Source organism: Mobula hypostoma, chromosome 2 (assembly GCF_963921235.1).
Source record: "Mobula hypostoma chromosome 2, sMobHyp1.1, whole genome shotgun sequence".
In the NCBI taxonomy this organism is placed as follows: Eukaryota; Metazoa; Chordata; class Chondrichthyes; order Myliobatiformes; family Myliobatidae; genus Mobula; species Mobula hypostoma.
The window spans coordinates 248314092-248340850 of NC_086098.1; the positions used below are offsets into that span (position 1 = coordinate 248314092).

Genomic DNA, 26759 nt, shown 5'->3' on the forward strand with positions numbered 1-26759 from the left:
GAGACTGTACAGGGAACTGCACAGAGACTGTGTACAGGGAACTACACAGAGAGTGTGTACAGGACACTGCACAGAGACTGTGTACAGGGAACTGCACAGAGACTGTGTACAGGGAGCTGCACAGAGACTGTGTACAGGGAACTGCACAGAGACTGTGTACAGGGAACTGCACAGAGACTGTGTACAGGGAGCTGCACAGAGACTGTGTACAGGACACTGCACAGAGACTGTGTACAGGGAACTGCACAGAGACTGTACAGGGAACTGCACAGAGACTGTGTACAGGGAACTACACAGAGAGTGTGTACAGGACACTGCACAGAGACTGTGTACAGGACACTGCACAGAGACTGTGTACAGGGAACTACACAGAGAGTGTGTACAGGACACTGCACAGAGACTGTGTACAGGACACTGCACAGAGACTGTGTACAGGGAACTGCACAGAGACTGTGTACAGGGAACTGCACAGAGACTGTGTACAGGGAACTGCACAGAGAGTGTGTACAGGGAGCTGCACAGAGACTGTGTACAGGGAGCTGCACAGAGACTGTGTACAGGGAACTGCACAGAGACTGTGTACAGGGAACTGCACAGAGACTGTGTACAGGGAGCTGCACAGAGACTGTGTACAGGGAACTGCACAGAGACTGTGTACAGGGAACTGCACAGAGACTGTACAGGGAACTGCACAGAGACTGTGTACAGGGAACTACACAGAGAGTGTGTACAGGACACTGCACAGAGACTGTGTACAGGACACTGCACAGAGACTGTGTACAGGGAACTGCACAGAGACTGTGTACAGGGAGCTGCACAGAGACTGTGTACAGGGAACTGCACAGAGACTGTGTACAGGGAACTGCACAGAGACTGTGTACAGGGAGCTGCACAGAGACTGTGTACAGGACACTGCACAGAGACTGTGTACAGGGAACTGCACAGAGACTGTACAGGGAACTGCACAGAGACTGTGTACAGGGAACTACACAGAGAGTGTGTACAGGACACTGCACAGAGACTGTGTACAGGACACTGCACAGAGACTGTGTACAGGGAACTACACAGAGAGTGTGTACAGGACACTGCACAGAGACTGTGTACAGGACACTGCACAGAGACTGTGTACAGGGAACTGCACAGAGACTGTGTACAGGGAACTGCACAGAGACTGTGTACAGGGAACTGCACAGAGAGTGTGTACAGGGAGCTGCACAGAGACTGTGTACAGGGAGCTGCACAGAGACTGTGTACAGGGAGCTGCACAGTGACTGTGAACGGTAGGGAGTACTGAGGGACAGGGACCTCGGTGTACAAGGGTAGGGCACACACTGTGAACGGTAGGGAGTACTGAGGGACAGAGGGACCTCGGTGTACCAGTCGAATGATTCCTGAAGGTGGCAGCACAGATCAGGGGGTGAAGAAGGTTTACGGGAAACTTGTCTCCATTAGCTGGGGCACAGAATACAGGAGCAGGGAGGTTATGGTCCAACTTTAGAAACCACTGGTCAGGCCACAGCTGGAGCATCGTGCACAGTTCTGGTCACAGACTCTTGGAAGGAGGTGAAGAGGAGATTGCTCAGCGCGTTGCCCAGGATGGAGAGTTTCAGTTACAAGCAGACACCAGAGAGGCTGGGTCTGTTCCCCCTGGAGCGGAGGGGGCTGAGGCAGGTGGTTTCCTGTTATGGTTGCAGAGACAGTTGGACAGTAAAAATCTTTTCCACATGGCAAAGTTGTCTAAAATTACAGGGTCTAAGTCTAGCGGGATGTGAGAAGAGGTTCAGAAGGGATCGGAGGAGGAATTTTTTCCCTCTGAGGGAAGGGCTTATTGAAATTTGTGAGGCAGTGCCTGAGGAGGTGGTGGAGGCAGAGATTCTCACAACATTGAAGAAATATCTGGAAGTGCACTCGAGTCACCGAGAGCCAGTAGCAGTGAGTGGGATGGCTGCAGATGCGTACTGATGGGCCACACCTGAATGCTGGGCTGGGGGGCCTCTGAATGTGCCACATGAATTCGAGACTGTGAGAGAGAGGCAGGGTCTTTGGGAGGGAGGGAGCAAGAATCAAAGACCACTACACTGGGGGTCAGAGAGATCCTGGAGTGGGAGAGAGGGAGGGAGGGAGGCGAGAGTGGAAGGGAGGGAGGGGAGAAGGAAGGGAGAGGGATGAGAGGGTGATGGAAGAGGGAGAAGGAGGGGAGAGGCAGGAAGTTTGAGGGACATGAGGGGGTACATCGTGGGTGTACAGAGTCAGCATTAACCTCTTGCCCTGAGGTTACCTGCTTCCCTCCTCTCCAATCTCTGGAATCAGCTTCTCCCCAGAATCATTTCAGGTGAGACTCGGCAGGAGGCAGGTTTTGGGATCCCTCTGGGGAAGGGGTGATGGGTTGGAAGGGGAACAGCCTGGGCTTGTGGGTTGGAGACTGAACTGCACCCGACCTACAGTGGGGCTCTCGCTGATCTCTGCCCCCTCCCAGCCCTAAAGGGATGCTGGTGGGGACTGTGAGGGGGAGGACAGCACTGTGGTACGGCTATTGTCCTGTGCTGTGCTCTTTGACATACATCATGAAACTTGTAGCAGCACTCCGCACTACATTAAAGTCGCTGTCAATGGATAGAGAAAAAGAGGAATAGTGAGCTTGTGTTCATTGGTTCGTGGACCATATAGGATCAGGTGACAGAGGGAAAGAGGCAGTTCCTAAAACATGAGGTGTGTGTTTTCAAGCTCCCGTACTTCCTCTCCTCCTCAAGAGTAGTAATGAGATAGGGCATGTCCCAAATTGGGAGGCTCCTTAGAGATCAATGCTGCCTACCTCGAAAGATCACAGATAAAGCCCTCCCAACCATTGAGCACACCTACACGAAACTTTGTTGTAGAAAAAGAGCATCCATCATCAAAGATCCTCACCACCCAGGCCGTGCTCTTCTCTTGCTGCTGCCATCAGGCAGAAGGTCCTAGAGCCTCAGGACTCGCCCCACTAGGTTGAAGAACAGTTGCTACCCCTCAACCATCAGGCTCTTGAACAGAAGGGGATAACCACACTCGTTCTATTTCTGGATCTCCCACAACTGATGATCTCACTTCAAGGACGCTTTATCTTGTTATCTCTCACTTGTTATTTACTGCTATATTTGCATTTGCACAGTTTGTTGTTCATCGGTCCTGTTTACAGTTACTGTTCTACAGATTTCCTAAGTACGCCCACAGGAAAAAGACTCTCAGGGTTGTGTGTGGTGACATGTGTGTACTCTGAGAATAAATTTTACCGTGAATTTTGCCTTTCAAAGATGGAGGGTTGTGTCCAAGATAGAGCTGACTGATTCTACAACCCCTGTAGCTCCGTCAATCTTTGGGGCCTCGATGGACATTCAATGGAGGCTTTGGAAATCAGGACGGCCCTCCACAGCTTCCAGTGGAGGGTGGGTCAGAGACCTGAGGGATGAGCATCTAGTACAGAGATGGGGCAGAGCACCAAGGCCTTAGGCTATTGTTTGGGCTTCAAGCAATGAGTCTTCAGCCTTGAGTCTGGACCCTGGGACTGGGGCCCAGCAGTGAGGCTCCAGGCTGGGGCCTAGACCAAGGGCTGGAGCCTGAGGATGGGCCTGGAAGCCACCCACCCCACCCCAACACAACCAAGCCGTCTGGCGTGCTAACTTTCAGATCTCTCCTCAGAGACGGCCACAGGAGAGGCAGCCAGCAGGAGCCTGGGGAGTGGCACGATCTGGAAGCCAGCAGCGGACACAAGATTCACCATACCTTCAGCTTCCTGAGGCGGATGGCTGGCATGACCAAGGTCAGTCAGGGGTCACCAGGCTGAGAGTGTTGGGGTCACCACCAGGGTGAGCAGAGACATTAGTGTGTTGAAGGGAAGTACATCCCTGAATCTGTGCGATACAGTAAGGAGTGTGGCCTACATCGCTGTATTACAGACAAGGGCACCGGATGTATGGGCGATACAGTAAGGGCTTGCATAAAGCTCTGAAATTTGGAAAGAGGGGGGCCTGTAATTGGGGTATTAAATAGAAAGCAAGGCCAGTATGATCGTACTGTGGAAAGAGTATACATACTGCACAGTATATCAGTTTGTGTGGTAAGAGTGCAGACAGGCTTGGTGAATTATGGTCAAACTGCCGTCTATTGCAGACGTACCGTAAGAGTGTGCTGATATTCTGGGCAACATTCTGGTCAAAGTAATGGTACATCGTGGCCCGAATCCAGACAATAAATGCTGATGAGTGAGGGGTGTGTCGGTGTCACAGTGAGGGGTGTGTCAGTGTCACAGTGAGGGGTGTGTCAGTATCACAGTGAGGGGTGAGGGAGTGTGTCGGTGTCACAGTGAGGGGTGTGGAGGGTGTCGGTGTCACAGTGAGGGGTGAGGGGTGTGCCAGTGTCACAGTGAGGGGTGTGGGGTGTGTCAGTGTCACAGTGAGGGGTGAGGGGTGTGTCAGAGTCACAATGAGGGCTGTGGGGTGTGTCAGTGTTACAGTGAGGGGTGTGTCAGTGTCACAGTGAGGGGTGAGGGGTGTGTCAGTGTCACAGTGAGGGGTGTGGGGGGTGTCGGTGTCACAGTGAGGGGTGAGGGGTGTGTCAGTGTCACAGTGAGGGGTGTGGGGTGGGTCGGTGTCACAGTGAGGGGTGTGTCAGTGTCACAGTGACGGGTGAGGGGTGTGTCAGTGTCACAGTGAGGGGTGTGGGGTGTGTGTCGGTGTCACAGTTTGGGGTGAGGGGTGTGTCAGTGTCACAGTGAGGGGTGAGGGGTGTGTGTCGGTGTCACAGTGAGGGTGAGGGGTGTGTCAGTGTCACAGTGAGGGGTGAGGGGTGTGTCAGTGTCACAGTGAGGGGTGTGGGGTGTGTGTCGGTGTCACAGTTTGGGGTGAGGGGTGTGTCAGTGTCACAGTGAGGGGTGAGGGAGTGTGTCGGTGTCACAGTGAGGGGTGTGTCAGTGTCACAGTGAGGGGTGAGGGGTGTGTGTCGGTGTCACAGTGAGGGTGAGGGGTGTGTCAGTGTCACAGTGAGGGGTGAGGGGTGTGTCAGTGTCACAGTGAGGGGTGTGGGGTGTGTGTCGGTGTCACAGTTTGGGGTGAGGGGTGTGTCAGTGTCACAGTGAGGGGTGAGGGAGTGTGTCGGTGTCACAGTGAGGGGTGTGGGGTGTGTCAGTGTTACAGTGACAGGTGAGGGGTGTGTCAGTGTCACAGTGAGGGGTGTGTCAGTGTCACAGTGAGGGGTGTGGGGTGTGTCAGTGTTACAGTGACAGGTGAGGGGTGTGTCAGTGTCACAGTGAGGGGTGAGGGAGTGTGTCGGTGTCACAGTGAGGGGTGTGGGGGTGTCGGTGTCACAGTGAGGGGTGTGGGGTGTGTCAGTGTTACAGTGAGGGGTGAGGGGTATATCTACTCTCAGCTCTGTCAGAGGTGACGTTGTCCTTTCTTCTCTCTGTCCTGTTTCTTCTCAGGACACGCACCAATTTTTGTGTGTGTGTGTGTGTGTGTGTGTGTGTGTGTGTGTGTGTACAGCTTTTTAACTGCTGTGCACCTTCCACGAATTGTTGTTGGGGGGCATGGGGGTTGATCATATTGAATTGAATTGACTTTATTTCTTACATCCTTCATATACGTGACTAAAAATCTCCACATTACATCTCCGTTCAAATGTGCAATGTGCAATTTATAGTAATTTATAATAAATAGTATGTACAACAGGACAGTCAAATATAACATAGAAATACAATTGTATCAGCATGAATTAATCAGTCTGGTGGCCTGGTGGAAGAAGCTGTCCCGAAGGTTGTTGGTCCTGGCTCCTCAGTTGCGGTACCATTTCCTGGATGGTAGCAGCTGGAACCGGCCCAGCAGCGTGTGGGAACCGGCCCAGCAGAGTGTGGGAACCGGCCCAGCCGCGTGTGGGAACAGGCCCAGCAGCGTGTGGGAACAGGCCCAGCAGCGTGTGGGACAGTCCCAGCAGCGTGTGGGAACAGGCCCAGCCGCGTGTGGGAACAGGCCCAGCCGCGTGTGGGAACCGGCCCAGCCGCGTGTGGGAACAGTCCCAGCAGCGTGTGGGACAGTCCCAGCAGCGTGTGGGAACAGGCCCAGCAGCGTGTGGGAACCGGCCCAGCAGCGTGTGGGACAGTCCCAGCAGCGTGTGGGAAGCGGCCCAGCACCGTGTGGGACAGTCCCAGCAGCGTGTGGGAACCGGCCCAGCAGCGTGTGAGACAGTCCCAGCAGCGTGTGGGAAGCGGCCCAGCAGCGTGTGGGAACCGGCCCAGCAGCGTGTGGGACAGTCCCAGCAGCGTGTGGGAACCGGCCCAGCAGCGTGTGGGAACCGGCCCAGCAGCGTGTGGGAACCGGCGTGCTGTTTTCCTGGGATAGCTGTTCTGCTGAAGAATCGGAAAGTTATTGACGGGGAAGGAGGATAGCGCGAACACAAATGGGTGGTGTTGTGCCCGGCGGATCTCACCGTCGGCTGGGACGGAATGGGAGGCTGCTGGGCCAATGAGGTGGGGTGGCTGCCCGAGGCAGCGGCCGTCCGGAGGGATCGCAGGTTCCGATCCCACATAAGCGGCAGCCCCGACTGATGATGAGGCCACGCCCCCTCCCGAGATTAGGCCACGCCCACTCCCCGACACCGCCCCCTCCCAGAGCGCTTGCCCCGCCCCGCCCTGACGTCCTTACGCCTGTGCCTTTTCCACGCCCCCTCAGCGACGTATGGCTTTTTAATGTTCGCTCAGGCTCCGCCCCTTTATTTGCGTTCAGGCCACACCCTCCCCCGACTCCGCCCTCGCCCGCAGGCCCCGCCCCGGACGCCCCCCCCTCCCCGCCCGGCCCATGTGCGGCCGCCCCGCAACCTCCGGCAGCCGCCATGTACCGCGCCGACAGGAGCCGCCAGATCGCAAATAAGGTACGGACCGGCAGTGTCGCTCGGCGACCGGGTCTCCCTCACCGCCTCACCGCCTCCCTCCCAATTCGCCGGCCCTTTTGCGGCCTCGGCTGCCGCTCTCACCCTCTCTCCCTGGGGCCGCTTTGTCTGCGCGCCGGCCCCGTCCCTCGGGACTCGGTCCTTGGAGCCGCTTATCGCCGCCTTTTCCCAGTGAGCTCCTCGGTCATCAGACACGCTACCCCTCCCGACCTCCATCCTGATCCCCTCACCACCTCCTCCCCTCCATCCTCACCCCCCTCCCCTCCATCCTCACCCCCTCCCCTCCATCCTCACCCCCCCTCCCCTCCATCCTCACCCCCCCTCCCCTCCATCCTCACCACCTCCTCCCCTCCATCCTCACCACCTCCTCCCCTCCATCCTCACCCCCTCCCCTCCATCCTCACCCCCTCCCCTCCATCCTCCTCCCCTCCATCCTCACCCCCCTCCCCTCCATCCTCACCCCCCTCCCCTCCATCCTCCTCCCCTTCCCTCCATCCTCACCACCTCCTCCCCTCCCCTCCATCCTCACCCCTCCTCCCCTCCCCTCCATCCTCACCCCCCCTCCCCTCCATCCTCACCACCTCCTCCCCTCCATCCTCACCACCTCCTCCCCTCCATCCTCACCCCCTCCCCTCCATCCTCACCCCCTCCCCTCCATCCTCACCCCCTCCCCTCCATCCTCCTCCCCTCCATCCTCACCCCCCTCCCCTCCATCCTCACCCCCTCCCCTCCATCCTCCTCCCCTTCCCTCCATCCTCACCACCTCCTCCCCTCCCCTCCATCCTCACCCCTCCTCCCCTCCCCTCCATCCTCACCCCTCCTCCCCTCCATCCTCACCCCCCCTCCCCTCCATCCTCACCCCCCCTCCCCTCCATCCTCACCCCCCCCTCCCCTCCATCCTCACCCCCCTCCCCTCCATCCTCACCCCCCTCCCCTCCATCCTCACCCCCCCTCCCCTCCATCCTCTTCCCCTCCATCCTCACCCCCTCCCCTCCATCCTCACCCCCTCCCCTCCATCCTCACCCCCTCCCCTCCATCCTCACCCCTCCTCCCCTCCATCCTCACCCCCTCCTCTCCTCCATCTTCACCCCCTCCTCCCCTTCTCTACTCCATCCTCCTCCCCTTCTCTACTCCATCCTCCTCCCCTCCTCTACTCCATCCTCCTCCCCTCCTCTACTCCATCCTCACCCCCCCTCCCCTCTATCCTCACCCCCCTCCCCTCCATCCTCACCCCCCTCCCCTCCATCCTCCTCTCCTCCATCCTCACCGCCTCCTCTCCTCCATCCTCACCCCGACCTTCCCTCTTCACATCCTCATCCCCACCACATCCTCACCCCACCCCTCCCCACATACTAACACCTCCCCTCCCCACATCCTCATCTCAACCACCCACCATATTTTCCCACCTCCTCTTTCCCTTCTTTCCCCCCTCCCCCTACATCCCTGCCTCTCCCTCACTCCATCGTTCCCCAGCCCCACCCTCCTTCCGTCCCTGTTATGTTCTGATGGAGAGCTGTGTTGGGGGTGGGACATGCTGAGTACAGTCACCATTGTGAGTTGTATGTGTTTGTGTTTGGGTGTACGAGTGTGATGCTGTTGTTTGTGTTTGGGTGTACGAGTGTGAAGCTGTTGTTTGTGTTTGGGTGTACAAGTGTGAAGCTGTTGTTTGTGTTTGGGTGTACAAGTGAGAAGCTGTTGGAGGGGGTGACCAGCTGAGTACAGTCACCATTGTGAGTTGTTTGTTTGGGTGTGCGAGTGTGATGCTGTTGTTTGTGTTTGGGTGTACGAGTGTGAAGCTGTTGGAGGGGGTGACCAGCTGACTGCAGTCACCATGGTGAGTGTGTTCCTCCAGCTTTCCAGCTGCCGCAGAGCCCCGAGTATGGGAAGTGTGTGATTTCCTCTTTCTCCTGGGCCTTTTACTGCACAGACCTGGTTTCTTGGGCTGTGGTGACTCGGCTTTTGTTCTCTGTCAGTGAAGGAGGGAAGGGGAAGAGTGAGTTTTGTGCTATTTGTGCACTGCTGTGTTGGCGGGGGGGCTGTGTGCCGCGGAGGGCGCTCAGTGGCTGAGTGCGTGGCCTCCCCTGCTTCTTCGGGGTGGGTGTCACAGTTTGAGACCGAGAGCTTTGGGCAGGGTGGGGGTACCACCAATGAGCTGGATGTTGGAATTATTTTGAGCTGATGACGGCCTCGGCTGTATGGACTCAGGTTGCCGACCTCACCTGGTCTCACCTACTGCCCCAGCTTGTGAGCTGCGCTGGGAGCAGATCGGCTCTATCTTTGGGACCACCAGAATGCACACCAGGATTGGTATCCTCCTACCGTCAGTCCAGTCCTTGGGGCAGTGTGCTACAGTTGAAGGAAAACCAGAAAGGGGCCAAGGGAGGATCTCCCTCCCTGGAGCTCCTGATGAGTGGCCCGCGGGGACCTGGTAGACAGTGAATGGCAGGGGCTATGTGGATGATGCGATTCCAGCCACCGGCTCCACATTGACAGCCTGATATGTCGGGTCTCTTGCTAGTCGAACATTCCAGTGACTCAGAGCAAAGTGTGACTCTGTACAGTTACACAGTGAGTGATCCTCACCCTTAATAAACAGTGACTCAGTTCAGTTATACAGCGACTCTGTATAATTACACAGAATATCTAACCCTGAATAAACACTATGTACAGTTACACAAAGACCATCAGCCTGAAAAGACAATTTCTCTGCAAAGTTACACTCTGACCTTCACCCTGAATATTCAGTAACTCTGTACAGTCATACAGTGATCCATACTCTAAATAAACAGTGACTCTGTACAATTACACAATGACCCTCACCCTGAATAAACAGTGACTCTGTACACAACCAACAGGAATACTGCAGATGCCGGAAATTCAAGCAACACACATAAAAATTGCTGGTGAATGCAACAGGCCAGGCAGCATTTCTAGGAAGAGGTGCAGTCGACGTTTCAGGCCGAGACCCTTTGTCAGGACTAACTTACACAGTTACAAAGTGATCCTCACCCTGAATAAACAGTGACTCTGTGCAGTTACACAGTGACCCTCACCCTGAATAAACAGTCACTCTGTACAGTTACAGTGTGCCCCTCACCCTGAATAAACAGTCACTCTGTACAGTTACACAGTGAGTGACCCTCACCCTGAATAAACAATGACTCTGTACAGTTACACAGTGCCCCTCACCCTGAATAAACAGTGACTCTGTACAGTTACACAGTGAGTGACCCTCACCCTGAATAAACAATGACTCTGTACAGTTACACAGTGATCCTCACTCTGAATAAACAGTCACTCTGTACAGTTACAGTGTGCCCCTCACCCTGAATAAACAGTGACTCTGTACAGTTACACAGTGACCCTCACCCTGAATAAACAGTGACTCTGTACAGTTACACAGTGACCCTCACCCTGAATAAACAGTCACTCTGTACAGTTACACAGTGACCCTCACCCTGAATAAACAGTCACTCTGTACAGTTACAGTGTGCCCCTCACCCTGAATAAACAGTGACTCTGTACAGTTACACAGTGACCCTCACCCTGAATAAACAGTGACTCTGTACGGTTACACAGAGACCCTCACCCTGAATAAACAGTGACTCAGTTCAGTTATACAGCGACTCTGTACAATTACACAGAAAATCCAACCCTGAATAAACACTGACTATGTACAGTTACACAAAGACCATCAGCCTGAAAAGACAAATTCTCTACACAGTTACACTCTGACCTTCACCCTGAATATTTAGTAACTCTGTACATTTATAGAGTGATCCATACTCTAAATAAACAGTGACTCTGTACAAATACACAGTGACCCTCACCCCGAATAAACAGTGACTCTGTACACAACCAACAGGAATACTGCAGATGCCGGAAATTCAAGCAACACACATAAAAGTTGCTGGTGAACGCAGCAGGCCAGGCAGCATCTCTAGGAAGAGGTGCAGTCGGCGTTTCAGGCCAAGACCCTTTGTCAGGACTAACTTACACAGTTACAAAGTGATCCTCACCCTGAATAAACAGTGACTCTGTACAGTTACACACTGACCCTCACCCTGAATAAACAGTGACTCTGTACAGTTACACAGTGACCCTCACCCTGAATAAACAGTGACTCTGTACAGTTACACAGTGACCCTCACCCTGAATAAACAGTGACTCTGTACAGTTACACAGTGACCCTCACCCTGAATAAACAGTGACTCTGTACAGTTACACAGTGACCCTCACCCTGAATAAACAGTCACTCTGTACAGTTACAGTGTGCCCCTCACCCTGAATAAACAGTGACTCTGTACAGTTACACAGTGACCCTCACCCTGAATAAACAGTGACTCTGTACAGTTACAGTGTGCCCCTCACCCTGAATAAACAGTGACTCTGTACAGTTACACAGTGACCCTCACCCTGAATAAACAGTGACTCTGTACAGTTACACAGTGAGTGACCCTCACCCTGAATAAACAGTGACTCTGTACAGTTACACAGTGACCCTCACCCTGAATAAACAGTGACTCTGTATAGTTACACAGTGACCCTCACCCTGAATAAACAGTGACTCTGTATAGTTACACAGTGACCCTCACCCTGAATAAACAGTGACTCTGTACAGTTACACAGTGACCCTCACCCTGAATAAACAGTGACTCAGTTCAGTTATACAGCGACTCTGTACAATTACACAGAAAATCCAACCCTGAATAAACACTGACTATGTACAGTTACACAAAGACCATCAGCCTGAAAAGACAATTTCTCTACACAGTTACACTCTGACCTTCACCCTGAATAGTCAGTAACTCTGTACATTTATACAGTGATCCATACTCTAAATAAACAGTGACTCTGTACAAATACACAGTGACCCTCACCCTGAATAAACAGTGACTCTGTACAGTTACACAGTGACCCTCACCCTGAATAAACAGTGACTCTGTACAGTTACACAGTGACCCTCACCCTGAATAAACAGTGACTCTGTACAGTTACACAGAGACCCTCACCCTAAATAAACAGTGATTCTGTACAGTTACACAGAGACCCTCACCCTAAATAAACAGTGATTCTGTACAGTTACACAGAGACCCTCACCCTGAATAAACAGTGACTCTGTACAGTTACACAGAGACCCTCACCCTGAATAAACAGTGACTCTGTACAGTTACACAGTGACCCTCACCCTGAATAAACAGTGACTCTGTACAGTTACACAGTGACCCTCTCCCTGAATAAACAGTGACTCTGTACAGTTACACAGTGACCCTCACCCTGAATAAACAGTTACTCTTTATGGTTTGTACAGCCTGTACACCTGCCTGGTCTCGTATTGCAATTTCCGTGGGGATGCTGGCCAGCCCTGTCCCCAAAAGCATTCAGTTTTGTTCAGAAGGTTATGGTGGTTGAAGCTGTTTGGTACACCATGATTGATATGGATTCTGGACGGTTATGATAGGTGAAGCTGTTTGGTACACCATGATTGATACGGATTCTGGACGGTTATGGTAGATGAAGCTGTTTGGTACACCATGATTGATACAAATGCTGGACGGTTATGGTGAACGTTTGTGATGGCTGTCCTCTCTGAGAGGCATGTTGCCGGAGTGAGTAGCTGGAGAGAGGTGGTGGGTATGGACAGGGTGACCTGGGCAGTTGGATGAGCTGGGGTTGCAGAGAACAGCAGTTCGACGGGAGTTGGGAGCAGACTTGATAGGCAGGGAGCTGAGTCATAACACAAAACCTTTCATGTCCATTTACCTGTCCAACCACTTTGTCTGGCAGCTCGTTCCATATACGGACCACCCTCTGAGTGAAAAACTTAGTTTCCCTTCCCCCCTGACACGTTCTGCTATTTATCTCAATCATTCTGTTCCTCTCAGCCTCTGACTCTCCCTCCCCCCTGTCTTTCTGCCAATCTTTCCCTCTTCACCTGGTTCCATCCATCACCTTCTGACGCCTGCCTCCCCTCTTCCCCCTCTTTTCTCAATACCAGCCATCTCCCCCTACCAAAGGGTCTCCATCCAAAATGTCGATCACCCACTGTACCTCCACAGATGCTGCTGAACCTGTGCATTGCTCTAGATTCCAGCATCTGCACTCTCTTATGTCACGGATGAAACTGCAGCACCTCAGCCTGGACTCCCCAACCTCTGGCAGTCTGCCCTATGATGGGCGGATACTGTCAATGCACACAGCTGTCTTTCTGTCAGAGCTGGGTGAGAGGGCAGAGGTTTAATAGGAACCTGAGGGGCGACTTCTTCACCCAGAGGGTGGTCAGTCTATGGAACGAGCTGCCAGAGGAAGTGATTGCGGCTGGTAGATTAATGACATTTAAAAGATACTTGGACGGGTACATGGATAGGAAAGGTTTAGAGGGATACGGACAGGTACACAGATAAGGAAAGGTTTAGAGGGATACGGACGGGTACACGGATAGGAAAGGTTTAGAGGGATATGGACAGGTACACGGATAGGAAAGGTTTAGAGGGATATGGACAGGTACACGGATAGGAAAGGTTTAGAGGAATATGGACAGGTACACGGATAGGAAAGGTTTAGAGGGATACGGACAGGTACACGGATAGGAAAGGTTTAGAGGGATACGGACAGGTACACGGATAGGAAAGGTTTAGAGGGATACGGACAGGTACACGGATAGGAAAGGTTTAGAGGGATACGGACAGGTACACGGATAGGAAAGGTTTAGAGGGATATGGACAGGTACACGGATAGGAAAGGTTTAGAGGGATATGGACAGGTACACGGATAGGAAAGGTTTAGAGGGATACGGACAGGTACACGGATAGGAAAGGTTTACAGGGATACGGACAGGTACACGGATAGGAAAGGTTTAGAGGGATACGGACGGGCACACGGATAGGAAAGGTTTAGAGGGATACGGACAGGTACACAGATAGGAAAGGTTTAGAGGGATAGGGACAGGTACATGGATAGGAAAGGTTTAGAGGGATACGGACAGGTACACGGATAGGAAAGGTTTAGAGGGATATGGACAGGTACACGGATAGGAAAGGTTTAGAGGGATACGGACGGGTACATGGATAGGAAAGGTTTAGAGGGATACGGACAGGTACACGGATAGGAAAGGTTTAGAGGGATATGGACAGGTACACGGATAGGAAAGGTTTAGAGGGATACGGACAGGTACACGGATAGGAAAGGTTTAGAGGGATATGGACAGGTACACGGATAGGAAAGGTTTAGAGGGATATGGACAGGTACACGGATAGGAAAGGTTTAGAGGGATACGGACAGGTACACGGATAGGAAAGGTTTAGAGGGATACGGACGGGTACACGGATAGGAAAGGTTTAGAGGGATACGGACAGGTACACGGATAGGAAAGGTTTAGAGGGATACGGACAGGTACACGGATAGGAAAGGTTTAGAGGGATACGGACAGGTACACGGATAGGAAAGGTTTAGAGGGATACGGACAGGTACACGGATAGGAAAGGTTTAGAGGGATACGGACGGGTACACGGATAGGAAAGGTTTAGAGGGATACGGACGGGTACACGGATAGGAAAGGTTTAGAGGGATACGGACAGGTACACGGATAGGAAAGGTTTAGAGGGATACGGACAGGTACACGGATAGGAAAGGTTTGGAGGGATACGGACAGGTACACGGATAGGAAAGGTTTAGAGGGATATGGACAGGTACACAGATAGGAAAGGTTTAGAGGGAAACAGACAGGTACACGGATAGGAAAGGTTTAGAGGGATATGGACAGGTACACAGATAGGAAAGGTTTAGAGGGATACAGGGATAGGAAAGGTTTAGAGGGATATGGACAGGTGGGTCTAGCTCGGGTACCTTGGTTGTCATGGACCATTGGGCTAAAAGGCCTGTTTCCATGCCAACCCTATCATCTGCAGGGATAGGGTAATGAACAGTTGAGCTAAATAGGCAGTTTCCATGCAGTAACACTGTAATCTCTTTAAAACCCTTATAAGGACATCCCGAGATTCCTGCATCACAGTGTGAGCAAACCTGTCCTGTCCGGTACATTTAGCACAGGAGATTCTACAGATGGTGGAAATCTTGAGTAACACACGCACACACAAAATACTAGAGGAACTCAGCAGATCAGGCAGCATTTATAGACAGGAATAAACTGTTAATATTTCAGTCTGAGACCCATCATCGGGACTGGAAAAGAAGGGGTTAGAACTGAGAATAAGGGGCTGGCTGGTGGCACAACGACATCGGCGCCAGACCCAGGAGCGGAGGTTCGTGGGTTCGAAACCAGTCAGGTCCGCTCCCGAGTACGCTTTCCGTCCATGCTGGGTTGAGTGTCGAGATCGCAACTCGACCTCGTGAAAATAGAAGGGAAAATACTGTGAAAATGTCTGTGTGAGGAGTGGAGCGCCACGCAGTCTCTCCCTCGTGCTCTGCGCCTTGTAAAAGGAGGAGTGGAGCGCCATGCAGTCTCTCCCTCGCTCGCTCCGCGCCTTGTAAAAGGAGGAGTGGAGCGCCACGCAGTCTCTCCCTCGCTCGCTCCGCGCCTTGTAAAAGGAGGAGTGGAGCGCCACGCAGTCTCTCTCTCGCTCGCTCCGCGTCTTGTAAAAGGAGGAGTGGAGCGCCATGCAGTCTCTCCCTCGCTCGCTCCGCGCCTTGTAAAAGGAGGAGTGGAGCGCCACGCAGTCTCTCCCTCGCTCGCTCCGCGCCTTGTAAAAGGAGGAGTGGAGCGCCACGCAGTCTCTCTCTCGCTCGCTCCGCGCCTTGTAAAAGGAGGAGTGGAGCGCCATGCAGTCTCTCCCTCGCTCGCTCCGCGCCTTGTAAAAGCCATGAAAAAGACATCATCACAGACCCATGCACACACAGCCTCGCAGGCACATGCCAAAAAAAAAGAACCGCGAATAAGAGCGTGGGGTCATGTTTTTGCTTTCTAGTCTTGATGATGGGTCTCGGCCTGCAATGTCTATTGTTTATTCCCCACGTTAGATGCCTCTGGACGTGCTGAGTTCCAGTATTTTGTGTGTATTGCTCCACCTTGTGCAATCTCTCCTTGCATATCCCGCCCTCCATGCCAGGTAACGTCCTGTTGAATTATCCGTTCTGGCTACTCCTTAAATTGCCGCACTGGCAGTTTGCAGGAGTTGGACGGCGGAGTGGCCTGCCCCCCCCCCAGACTGCAGCAGCGATGTGGCGTGAAGTTTGCATTCCCAGGAATGCTTGATGCAGACTTGACTCCAGGAGTGGTTGGCAAAGTCAGCTCTTTCACACAATGACAGGATGTGGGCTGACTCACTTCACACTGAATCCACTCTACCTCCTGAGAAGGGAGCGCTTGCTGCCTGTGCCCTGGATCTGGCTTGGGGAGAGAGCTGTGCCTCTCTGGCAGTTTGTTTCATTCGGTTCTGACTGTATGAGAGGGCTTTGGTGTCATTAAGTATGGCAGAGATTCCTGGCACAGTGAGGTTGAGAATTTCTGAGTCCTATGCTAGACTCATACAGATCCGGAAGCAGGCTGGCCCAAGCTCATCCCCATTTGTCCCAAGTCCCACCTTTTCCATCCATGTACTTGCCCAAGTGTCTTTTAAATGTTGTTATGTATCTCCCTCGATCACTACCTCTGACAGCTTGTCCCATATACTGAACATCCTCTGGGTGTAAAAGTTGCCCCTCAGGTCTCCATTAAATTTCTCCCCTTTCTTTGCCTTCAGAAACCTTTGCCCTCTTGTTCTTGATTCCCCAGCCCTGGGGATAAAGACTTTCTATGCCCCCCTTCGTGATTTTGTACACTTCTATAAGGTCACCCCTCAGTCTCCTGCATTCCAAGAAATAAAGTCCCAGTATCTCCATCGCTCAGTCCCTTGGGTCCCAGCAACATCCTCGTAAATCTCCTTTCTCCCAGCTTAATGGCATCTGTCCCACAGCAGGGCGACCAATACTAAACACAGTATTCGAAACACGGTCTCACCATCATCTTGTACAACTGCAACGTGACATTCCAACTCCTGTACTTGGTATTCAGACTGATGAAGGCCAGCGAGTCAAAACACGACTTTAACGCCCCCGTCTACTTGTGACTCCATTTTCAGAGAACCATGTACCCGTACTCCTAGGTCCCTCTATTGTACAACACACTCAGGCTCCACTGTTCACTGTGGAGGGTCCTATTGGTGAACCTATCCACATACTGGTCCAAATGTTCTTTAAACATCTTAATTATCTGCATCAACCACTTCCTGTGAAGCTCCTTCCATATATCCTATTGGTGAAGAATTTGCCACTCTGGTCCCTTTTATTCCTCTCCCCTGTCACCCCTCCTGGTTTGAGAGAAGCTTGTTGAAACACACATTCTCACGTGGTCAGTATGTCTGGGGGTCTTCCCGGCTGTGATCCCAGTCTCAGAATGAGGGGAGGGGGCGACCATTTGGAACAGAATTGGGGAGACATTTTTTCACCCGGAGAACAGGGAATGTTTGGCATTTCCTCCCTGGCTGCTTCGTCACCTGATGTATTCAGGCCAGAGCTGAATGAACTTTGGATGTCAAGGGAATCAGGAGAGTGAGTGGAGGGAGGTGATTTGATGTAAACGAGGAAGCAGGGACCTGGGGCAGAGTGGCCTCCTCCTGCTGTTTTGTTTCTGATGTGTCTGTGCTCCCGGCCGTACTGAATATCGGCATCAGTGTGGATGAGGTTTGTTGTGTACACCTCACCGGTCACATTCAGAATCAGGATTAATATCACTGGCATATGTTGTTCTGTGGCAGCAATACATAATAAAACTCTATTTTACAGTAATAAACATGTTTATAAATGTCAATCAGTGATGATGTACATGGGTTCATTGTCCATTCAGTAATCTGATGACTGAGGGAAGAAGCTGTTCCTGAAAACTTTAGTATGTGTCTTCAGGCTCCAGTACCTCCTTGATGTCAGTAATATGAAGAAGGCATGGATGCCGACTTTTTGAAGAAGTTCCTTGTGAAGATGTCCACGATGTTGGAGAGGCTGGAACCCATGTATAGAGCTGGCTGAGTTTGCATCTTTTTTCCGACCTTGTGCACACTAGGTGGGATACACTGGCAGTGGTTGTTTGCTCAAGGAGAGGGTCGCTTCCTGTCTGACTGCGCCAAAGGCCCATCGTGCTCTGTGCGGAGTCCCCTCCTCGAGTACTCTTCCCTTCACCTCCTTCAAACCCACAGCCCTCTGAGACGTCTGCGCTGAGCACTGTCCTCCTCATCGGCTTCGCACAGAAGCTGGAACTGTACAGCATGAGATCAGGTCCTTCAGCCCACTATATCTGTGCTGACCACGGTGCTGAATTAAATCAAACTACCGCTGCCTACAGCTGATATGTGTCCCACCATTCCCTACAGGTGATCCGTATCCCATCATTCCGTACAGGTGATCCGTATCCCACCATTCCCTGTAGTGCATCCATATCCCACCATTCCCTACGCTGATCCATGTCCCACCATTCCATACAAGTGATCTGTATCCCACCATTCCCTACAGGTGATCCGTATCCCACCATTCCGTACAGAAGACTCAGAATCAGAATTCATAGCCATGTATTGATTTATTTGTCATATGTACCGTACATCGAAACATCCTGGGAAATGCATTCTTTGCTTTGTCAAATCAACAGGGATGTTCTGGGGCCGTCCACTTCTCATGCCACCATGGCATGGCCACAGTTTATTAACCCTAACCGCTGTCTTTGGAAACCCACATGGTCACGGGGGTACGGGGTACAGCGGCTGGAATTGAACATGCTCGCTGGTGCTGTAAGAGTGATACCCAAAACCTCTTAAACTGGACCAAACTGCCTGCTTCCATTCCAGGCAGCTACCGCTCTGTTGCCCTGCACATCCCCTTTGAACTTTCCCCTTGTCACCTTAAATGCATGCCCTCCAGTGCTTGACATTTCTGACAGTCTGCCATGTCCATGGCTCTCATAATTGCCTGGAACCCAGGCTTCTGAATTCCTTCGTCCGGTCCTCTGTCCCACTCTCTGTTGACACACTGTTTGGCTTCCGGACTTCATATTGCTTTCCTGTGCAGGAAACTCCCTGAGGAGTTTTATTTCGATAGAAATGCACAAAGGCTGATTTGCAGTTTGCTTGTGTTCCAGTTAGAGTCAATGAGCAATACAGCACAGAAGCTGGTCCTTCAGCCCATCTGGTCAGCCTGGACCTATCGACCATAGTCCTCCATAGCCCTCCCATCATGTACCTATCCAAACCTCTCTTTCTCCAGGTGCTCTGCATTCCTTCCGCAGTCCAGAGGCGTACTGGTTAGAAGGTTAATTGGTCATTGTAAAGTGTTGTGTGATTAGGCTAGGGTTAAATCGGGTTTGCTAGATGGCACAGCTCGAAGGGCTGGAGGGGAGGGGCACCCCAATAAATAAATCAATGAAATTCAGGTTTAACATCTCTGGCAAATGTCATGAACTTTGTTGCTTTGCAGTGGCAGGACAGCACAATATATCGATGATAATGAAGAATGTTTAAATTACAGTGTATCCCCAGACAATGGGGACACATTGGCTGGCACCAGTACAGAGTTTCATGGAAACAGTCAAAAGGCAATAAAAAAAAACAAACTAAGTAATAAATTATGTATTTAAATTAAATACCAAACAAATTAGAATATTACCAATTGTATTACAGTACTAGAAAGCTGTGTATTAGTTCCTTACTGACACAGGAATTCATCTGGTGTACACAGGAACAAAATTGGCGCAGGCTGATCATGGACTGCCTTCATACAATGCTATTGACAATTGCATTCTCCAAATCTTCATTTTCAATGTATCATTGCCCATAATGGAGCTGGCTGAATTTACAACTTTCTGCAGCTTTTTCCAAATCTGTGCATCACCTCCATGCCAGACGGTGATGCGACCAATTTGAATGTTCTCCACACTATATCTGTAGAAATTTGCAAGTGTCTTTGGTGACAGACCAATTCTTCTCAAACTCCAAATGAAGTATTGGTGCTGTCGTGCCTTTGTAATTACATCAATGTGTTGGGCCCGGGGTAGATCTTCAGAGATGTTGACACCCGGGAACTTGAAACTGCTCACCCTTTCCACTGCTGACCCTCAACGAGGACTGGTTTGTGTTCCCTCGACTTCCCCTTCCTCAAGTCCACAGTCAATTCCTGGGTCTTGCTGACGTTGAGTGCAAGGTTGTTGAGGTACCACTCAACCAGCTGGCGTGTCTCACACCTGTACCCCCCTCGTTGCCATCTGAAATTTGCCCAGCAGCCATTGTGTCGTCAGCAACTTTGTAGATGGTGTTTGAGCTGTGCCTAGCCGCACAACTATGAGTAGCGTAGTGGGCTGCTGGAAGGTGTGCTAGTGTTGTCAGCGAGGAGATTTCCAATCCGCACAGACTGTGATCTCAAGGATCAGTTTCAGAAGGAGGTACAGAGGCCCAGGTTTTGGAGCTTGTTGATTAGAATGGAGGGTATGATTGTGTTGAATGCTGAGCTGTAGTCAATAAACAGCAGCCTGGTGTAGGTGTGACTATTGTCCCGGTGATCCCAGGCCAAGTGCAGAGCCAGTGAGATTGTATCTGCTGCAGACTGATTGTAACCAGAGGCAAACTGCAGCGGGTTTAGGTCCTTGCTTAGGCAGGAGTTGATTCTCGCTATGACCGACCTCTCAAAGCAGTTCACAGGCATTCGGACAGAAAGAACACAATCCGAGACAAGTCCATGGTGGTGCATGAGGTGGTCTGTAGTGTTCTGTTCTGAGGATTAGGGTTGTGTTGGTTGGTTCAAGAACTGAATGGTTGAAGGAAATAGCTGTTCCTGAACCTGGTGGTGTGGGACTTCAGGCTTCTGTACCTCCTGTCCAATGGGAGCTGTGAGAAGACAGCCTGGCCCCGATGGTGGGGATCTTTGATGGATGTTGTCTTCATGTCAAAATGTTTAATACTAGAGGCATATATTTATCAAATCAGATCAATGTTGTACAAGGGAAAATCAATAGCAAAGTGCAGAATAAAGAATCACAGTCACAGAGAGAGTGCAGTGCAGGGAAATGAGAAGGTGCAGGGGCCAGAATGAGGTAGATTATGAGGTCAAATTTCTACCTTATTGTACAGGGGACTGTTTAGTACCCTAACGCCTGTGGGTTAGTTTGAGAAGGATCTGGCCCAAACACAGACAGATAGGATCAGCTGAATGGGAATCTTGGTCAGTATGGACTGGCTGGCCTGGAGGGCCTGGCTCGGAGCGACACTGTTTTCTGTGGTGTTTCTGTTCTCTTGTTCTGCCAACATGGATATGAGAAGCTTTCTGTCCCTGGTTCTTGACAGCGTGGGGTGAATTCTGATCATCAGTCCGTCCCCAGGCTTGGGATGAGTGGGAGAAGCTGTGGTCAGCTGACCCTCTCACCTCTCCTACAGTGGTCGGCTGTTCAGACTCTGGACAGGGGCTGAACCTGCTGTGTACCCACATTGCCAGCACTGGCAGTCAGGCAGCTTCAGTCATCAGCTCCTGGACAATCACAGATATGGACTACTGTCAGAGAGCATTGCTGCCCCAGGATCCTTCCACCCTCCTCCCTCCTCTCCTCTCCCTCCTCCCTTCCCCCTCTCTCCTTCCTCCCTTCCCTCTCTCTCCTTCCTCCCCCTCCCTTGTCCCTCTCCTTCCTTCCTTCCCCCTGTCTCCCTCCTACCCTCTCCCTCCATCCCTCTCCCTCCTCCACCCTCCATCCTCTCCTCTCCCTCCTCCCTTCCCCCTCTCTCCCTCCTCCCCTCCCCCTCTCTCCCTCCTCCCCTCCCCCTCTCTCCCTCCTCCCCTCCCCCTCTCTCCCTCCTCCCCTCTCCCTTGTCCCTCTCCTTCCTTCTTTCCCCCTGTCTCCCTCCTACCCTCTCCCTCCATCCCTCTCCCTCCTCCACCCTCCATCCTCCCCTCTCCCCCTCCCTCCGTCCCTCTCCCTCCTCCCTTCCCTTCCCCTTTCCGCCCTGCTTGTATTTCACACCCTTCCCCTTCTCCCCCTCCCCCATCCACATTCCTGGTTGTCTAAACTGCAGTGTCTCTGTCACTGTAACACTTCATTCTGCATTCTGTTATTGTTTTACCTTGTTCTACATTAATGCACCGTGTAATGATCTGAAATGTACCAACAGTCACAAGGCCAGCTTTTCACTGTGTCTCGATACATTTGATAATAATTCCAATTCAGACATGCCCACTGTCTCTGTCAATCTGTCAGCTCTCCTCCTACTTCCTCCTCATTCTCTCACTCGCATCTGGCTCTTTGTTCTCACTCTGTCTCTCCCCCCCCCCCCCCGGTCTCTCGCCCTCTCCCCCACCCCCAGTTTCCCCCATTCATATTCTCTCTCTCTCTCTCTCTCTCCCTCCCTCCCTCTCCCTCCCTCCCTCTCCCTCTCTCCTTCCCTCCCTCCCTCTCCCTCTCTCCCCTTCACCCCCCCGTCTCTCTCTCTCTCTCCCCCCCCGGTCTCTCGCCCTCTCCCCCACCCCCAGTTTCCCCCATTCATATTCTCTCTCTCTCTCTCTCTCTCTCTCTCTCCCCCCCTCCCTCCCTCCCTCTCCCTCTCTCCCCTTCACCCCCCCCCCGTCGCTCTCTCTCTCACTCCCCCCCCCCGGTCTCTCGCCCTCTGCACCCGCCCCCAGTTTCCCCCATTCATACTCACTCTCACTCTCTCTCTCTCTCTCTCTCTCTCTCTCTCTCTCTCTCTCTCTCTCTCCTTCACCCCCCCCCGGTCTCTCTCTTTCTCACTCTTCCCCCCTCCCCCCGGTCTCTCTCTCTCTCTCTCTCTCTCTCTCACTCCCCCCACCCCCAGTCTCTCTCTCTCTCCTTCACCACCCCCCCCCGGTCTCTCTCTCTCACTCACCCCCCCCACTCTCCCCCAGTCTCTCTTTCTTTCACCCCCCCGTCTCTCTCTCTCTCCTCCCCCCGTCTCTCACTCTCTCCCCTCCCCCCTCCCAGTCTCTCTCTCTCTCTCTCCCCTCTGCCCCCCCCCCCGGTCTCTCCCTGTCTTCCCCCCGCACTCTCCCCCGGTCTCTCTTTCTTTCACCCCCCCATCTCGCTCTCTCCTCCCCCGGTCTCTCTCTCTCTCTCTCCCCTCCCCCCAGTCGCTCTCTTACCCCACCGTCTCATCCCCCTCCCCGTCTCTCTCTCCCTCTCTCCCCTTTGCTCTTCCCTCCCTGTCTTGCTCTCCTTCACTTTCTCTCACTCTCTGTCTCAATCCGTACGTCTCTCTCCTCACTGTCCCTCTCCCTCCAACCTCTCCTCCTCTTTCTTGCATTGCACCTCTCCCCTACCCTTCTTCCTTCCCTTTTCTTTCCTGTAGCCCACTCCCTCCAACCCTATCCTCTCCCTGACTGCATACCCCTTTCCCCTCGTGCAAACACTGCTTCCTTCCTTCTCTATCCTCCTCCTGCTCCCTCCTTTCCCCATCACTGCCTCTTTCCTACTTCTCCCCTGCAGGGCAGAAGTCAGGGAGGGGGAACGTGGCGATGCAGTTTGTCACGGAGGTCGGTGTGTGGGTGTCAGAGCCAGGCACTGGGTTCCAAGGGATTTTGAGAGGGGGATCACAAACACAAGAAATCTGCAGATGCTGGAAATCCAAGCAACACACACAAAATGCTGGAGGAACTCAGCAGGCCAGGCAGCATCCATTGAGAGTAAACAGTCAATGTTTCAGATCGAGACCCTTCATCAGGGTTGGGAGGGGGATGTTCTGTGATACCAGAGCAAAGGGACACCTTTCACTGGTCCTGGTTAGCGGCTGTACCATCCACTAGAGGAACACATCTCCAACACCGTGCAGACCATAGGACTCTTCCCAGGGCAAGGGTCAGACACAGAGTGAAACTCCCTCCACACCATCCCATCACACACTCCCAGGGTCAGACACAGAGTGAAACTCCCTCCACATCATCCCATCACACACTCCCGGGGTCAGACACAGAGTGAAGCTCCCTCTACACAGTCCCATCACACTCTCCCAAGGTCAGACACAGAGTGAAACTCCCTCTACACCGTCCCATCACACACTCCGGGGGTCAGACACAGAGTGAAACTCCCTCTACACTGTCCCATCACACTCTCCCAAGGTCAGACACAGAGTGAAACTCCCTCTACACCGTCCCATCACACACTCCCGGGGTCAAACACAGAGTGAAGCTCCCTCTACACAGTCCCATCACACACTCCCAAGGTCAGACACAGAGTGAAGCTCCCTTCACACCATCCTGTCACAAACACACTGTAGGCAGGGTGATGTTTGAAGCTCTCTGTTCAAGGTCAGTGTGGGATGGACATGTGTAAATTCAGTATGAGTCAGCTCCTTGTTACAAATACTGATGAAAACACCTTCAGCTGTCTGTGTGTGGCTTTTATAGAAGGTCAGGTTTTCCCCCCCCGAGTCAAAGCGATCTTTCAGAGCGTCGTCTCATCCTACCCTGTGCCAATTCTCATAGTCAAAGCTGCGATGCCACTACTGTCCCTGACCAGACTGTCAGTCTAGCAGTTTGTACAATCCCTGAAAAACAGGTAGAGCTGTTGCCTTTCTTCTCCAGAGATCCAGGTTCGATACCAGCCTCTGACACTGTTATTTTGGGTCACTCTCTGTGAGTGTGTCTTGCTCTGTCTCTGTGAGTATGTGTTTGTGTGTGTGTCTCGCTGTCTCTGAGTGTGTGTGTGTGTGTGTGCGCGCGCACGCGCGTCTGTGTACATGCTCTACGTGTGATTGTCAGGTTTAATTGTCTGCTGTAAACCCCTCCCAGTGGTGAATTGAGAAGAGGTGCGAGGTGAAGGACAGTAGGGGAGGAGAAGGGTGGAGTGGGCAGACAATGGCAGCTGGATGATAGATGGAGGCAGAGAAAGAGAATGGAGAGACAGATGGAGTGTGTGGGGGAGGAGGGAGAACTGATTGTGGATTCAGTTGCTATAGGGAGATAAGCAGGAACACAGAGGACTCCCAGAGCCAGGCTTTGAAGGAACGGAGGTGAGAGTGGCAATTTAGTGTTTCTGGGATAATGCTCTCAAAATTGCCACATAAACCAGCAGCCCACAGCTTGCAGGTTTCAGGATCACATTTGCCTGCTCCCCCTCTTACTCTCCCTCCACAACACCTCACTCACACCCCCCTCACTCACCTCCTAACTCCCCCCTCCTCAACTGGGGAACCAAGAACTCAAGGGCACAGGTTTAAGGTGAGAGGGGCGAAGTTTAACAGGAACCTGGGGGGTGATTTCTTCACCCAGAGGGTCAGTGTATGGAATAAGCTGCCAGAGGAAGTGGTTGAAGCAGGTACAATGATAACATTTAAAATGCACCTGGACAGGTACACGGATAGGAAAGGTTTAGAGGGATACGGACAGGTACACGGATAGGAAAGGTTTAGAGGGATATGGACAGGTACACGGATACGGACAGGTACACGGATAGGAAAGGTTTAGAGGGATACGGACAGGTACACAGATAGGAAAGGTTTAGAGGGATACGGACAGGTACACGGATAGGAAAGGTTTAGAGGGATATGGACAGGTACACGGATAGGAAAGGTTTAGAGGGATACGGACAGGTACACGGATAGGAAAGGTTTAGAGGGATATGGACAGGTACACGGATAGGAAAGGTTTAGAGGGATACGGACAGGTACACGGATAGGAAAGGTTTAGAGGGATACGGACGGGTACACGGATAGGAAAGGTTTAGAGGGATATGGACAGGTACACGGATAGGAAAGGTTTAGAGGGATACGGACAGGTACACGGATAGGGAAGGTTCAGAGGGATATGGACGGGTACACGGATAGGAAAGGTTTAGAGGGATACGGACAGGTACACGGATAGGAAAGGTTTAGAGGGATATGGACAGGTACACGGATAGGAAAGGTTTAGAGGGATATGGACAGGTACACGGATAGGAAAGGTTTAGAGGGATATGGACAGGTACACGGATAGGAAAGGTTTAGAGGGATACGGACAGGTACACGGATAGGAAAGGTTTAGAGGGATATGGACAGGTACACGGATAGGAAAGGTTTAGAGGGATACGGACAGGTACACAGATAGGAAAGGTTTAGAGGAATATGGGCCCAACATAGGCAAATGGCACTGGCCGAGAATGGGAATCTTGGTTAGCATGGACTAGTTGGGCTGAAGGACTTGTTCCCATCCTATGTGACTCGGTGACTCTTCCTTCACCCTCCAAGTTCCATCATCTTTGCCCCGATTCCCGCACCCCCTGCCAGCTTCCTCTCCCTTCTCCTGTGAGATCTCTGCTCGCTGATTCACCCAGAGGACTGGGACTAAGCCGTGCAGCTTGGTGGGGCAGGGAGTGAAGGACATGTTGGGTGGGGGATGAGGGGAGGATGTAGTGATGGTAGAGGTAGTTTCTCAAGCGGTAGTTCCAGGTTCAATAATCCTGAGACTCTCTCCATCTGAAAGTGCATGGTTGTGGTGGATTCCCGAGCGTCTTCACCCACCAGCAGTAGGTTTTGCAGGTAGATTTGATTGTGTGGGGTAAATGTAGAGCGAGAGGACAAGCCCCCCAGAGGGTCTGAGCAACTGTGTTTGTGAAGGCGATCTCTCTCCTGGGGCCACCAGAGCCCTGCCCCATCCACCCCCCCCCCCGGGGTCAATGGGGCACACTGATCGATGAGTTGGCAGAGCAGCTCCTTACGGTGGGGCAGGCGGAGGTTCTCGGGTCTTCATTCCTCCCACTTGTTTCCCCCCAGCGCGGCAGGAGGGGGAGTTACCGCAGATGGGCATGCTCTGTACCGCAGGAGCACACCAGAGATCAGTCTTGCCCTCTCTAATGCTCTGCAGAGGCGGGCTGGGTCTCAACTCACTTGGAGGGGCTTCGGCAGGTGGGG

The 26759-nt window shown here is 52.4% G+C and overlaps 1 protein-coding gene across 10 annotated transcripts in view; it reads left to right on the forward strand.

Moving 5' to 3' along the window:
* The window catches only part of LOC134343081 (rho guanine nucleotide exchange factor 2-like), a 159714-nt gene that overhangs the window by 43792 nt on the left and 89163 nt on the right, over positions 1–26759 (forward strand). For 9 of the 10 annotated variants that reach the window (XM_063041951.1, XM_063041950.1, XM_063041953.1 and 6 more), the window contains one exon: positions 3673–3793. In XM_063041951.1, the coding sequence (XP_062898021.1) occupies positions 3673–3793 (121 nt within the window). Of the gene's footprint in view, positions 1–3672; positions 3794–6552; positions 6892–26759 lie in introns of those variants that run through there. The other variant, XM_063041955.1, reaches the window with a different exon arrangement.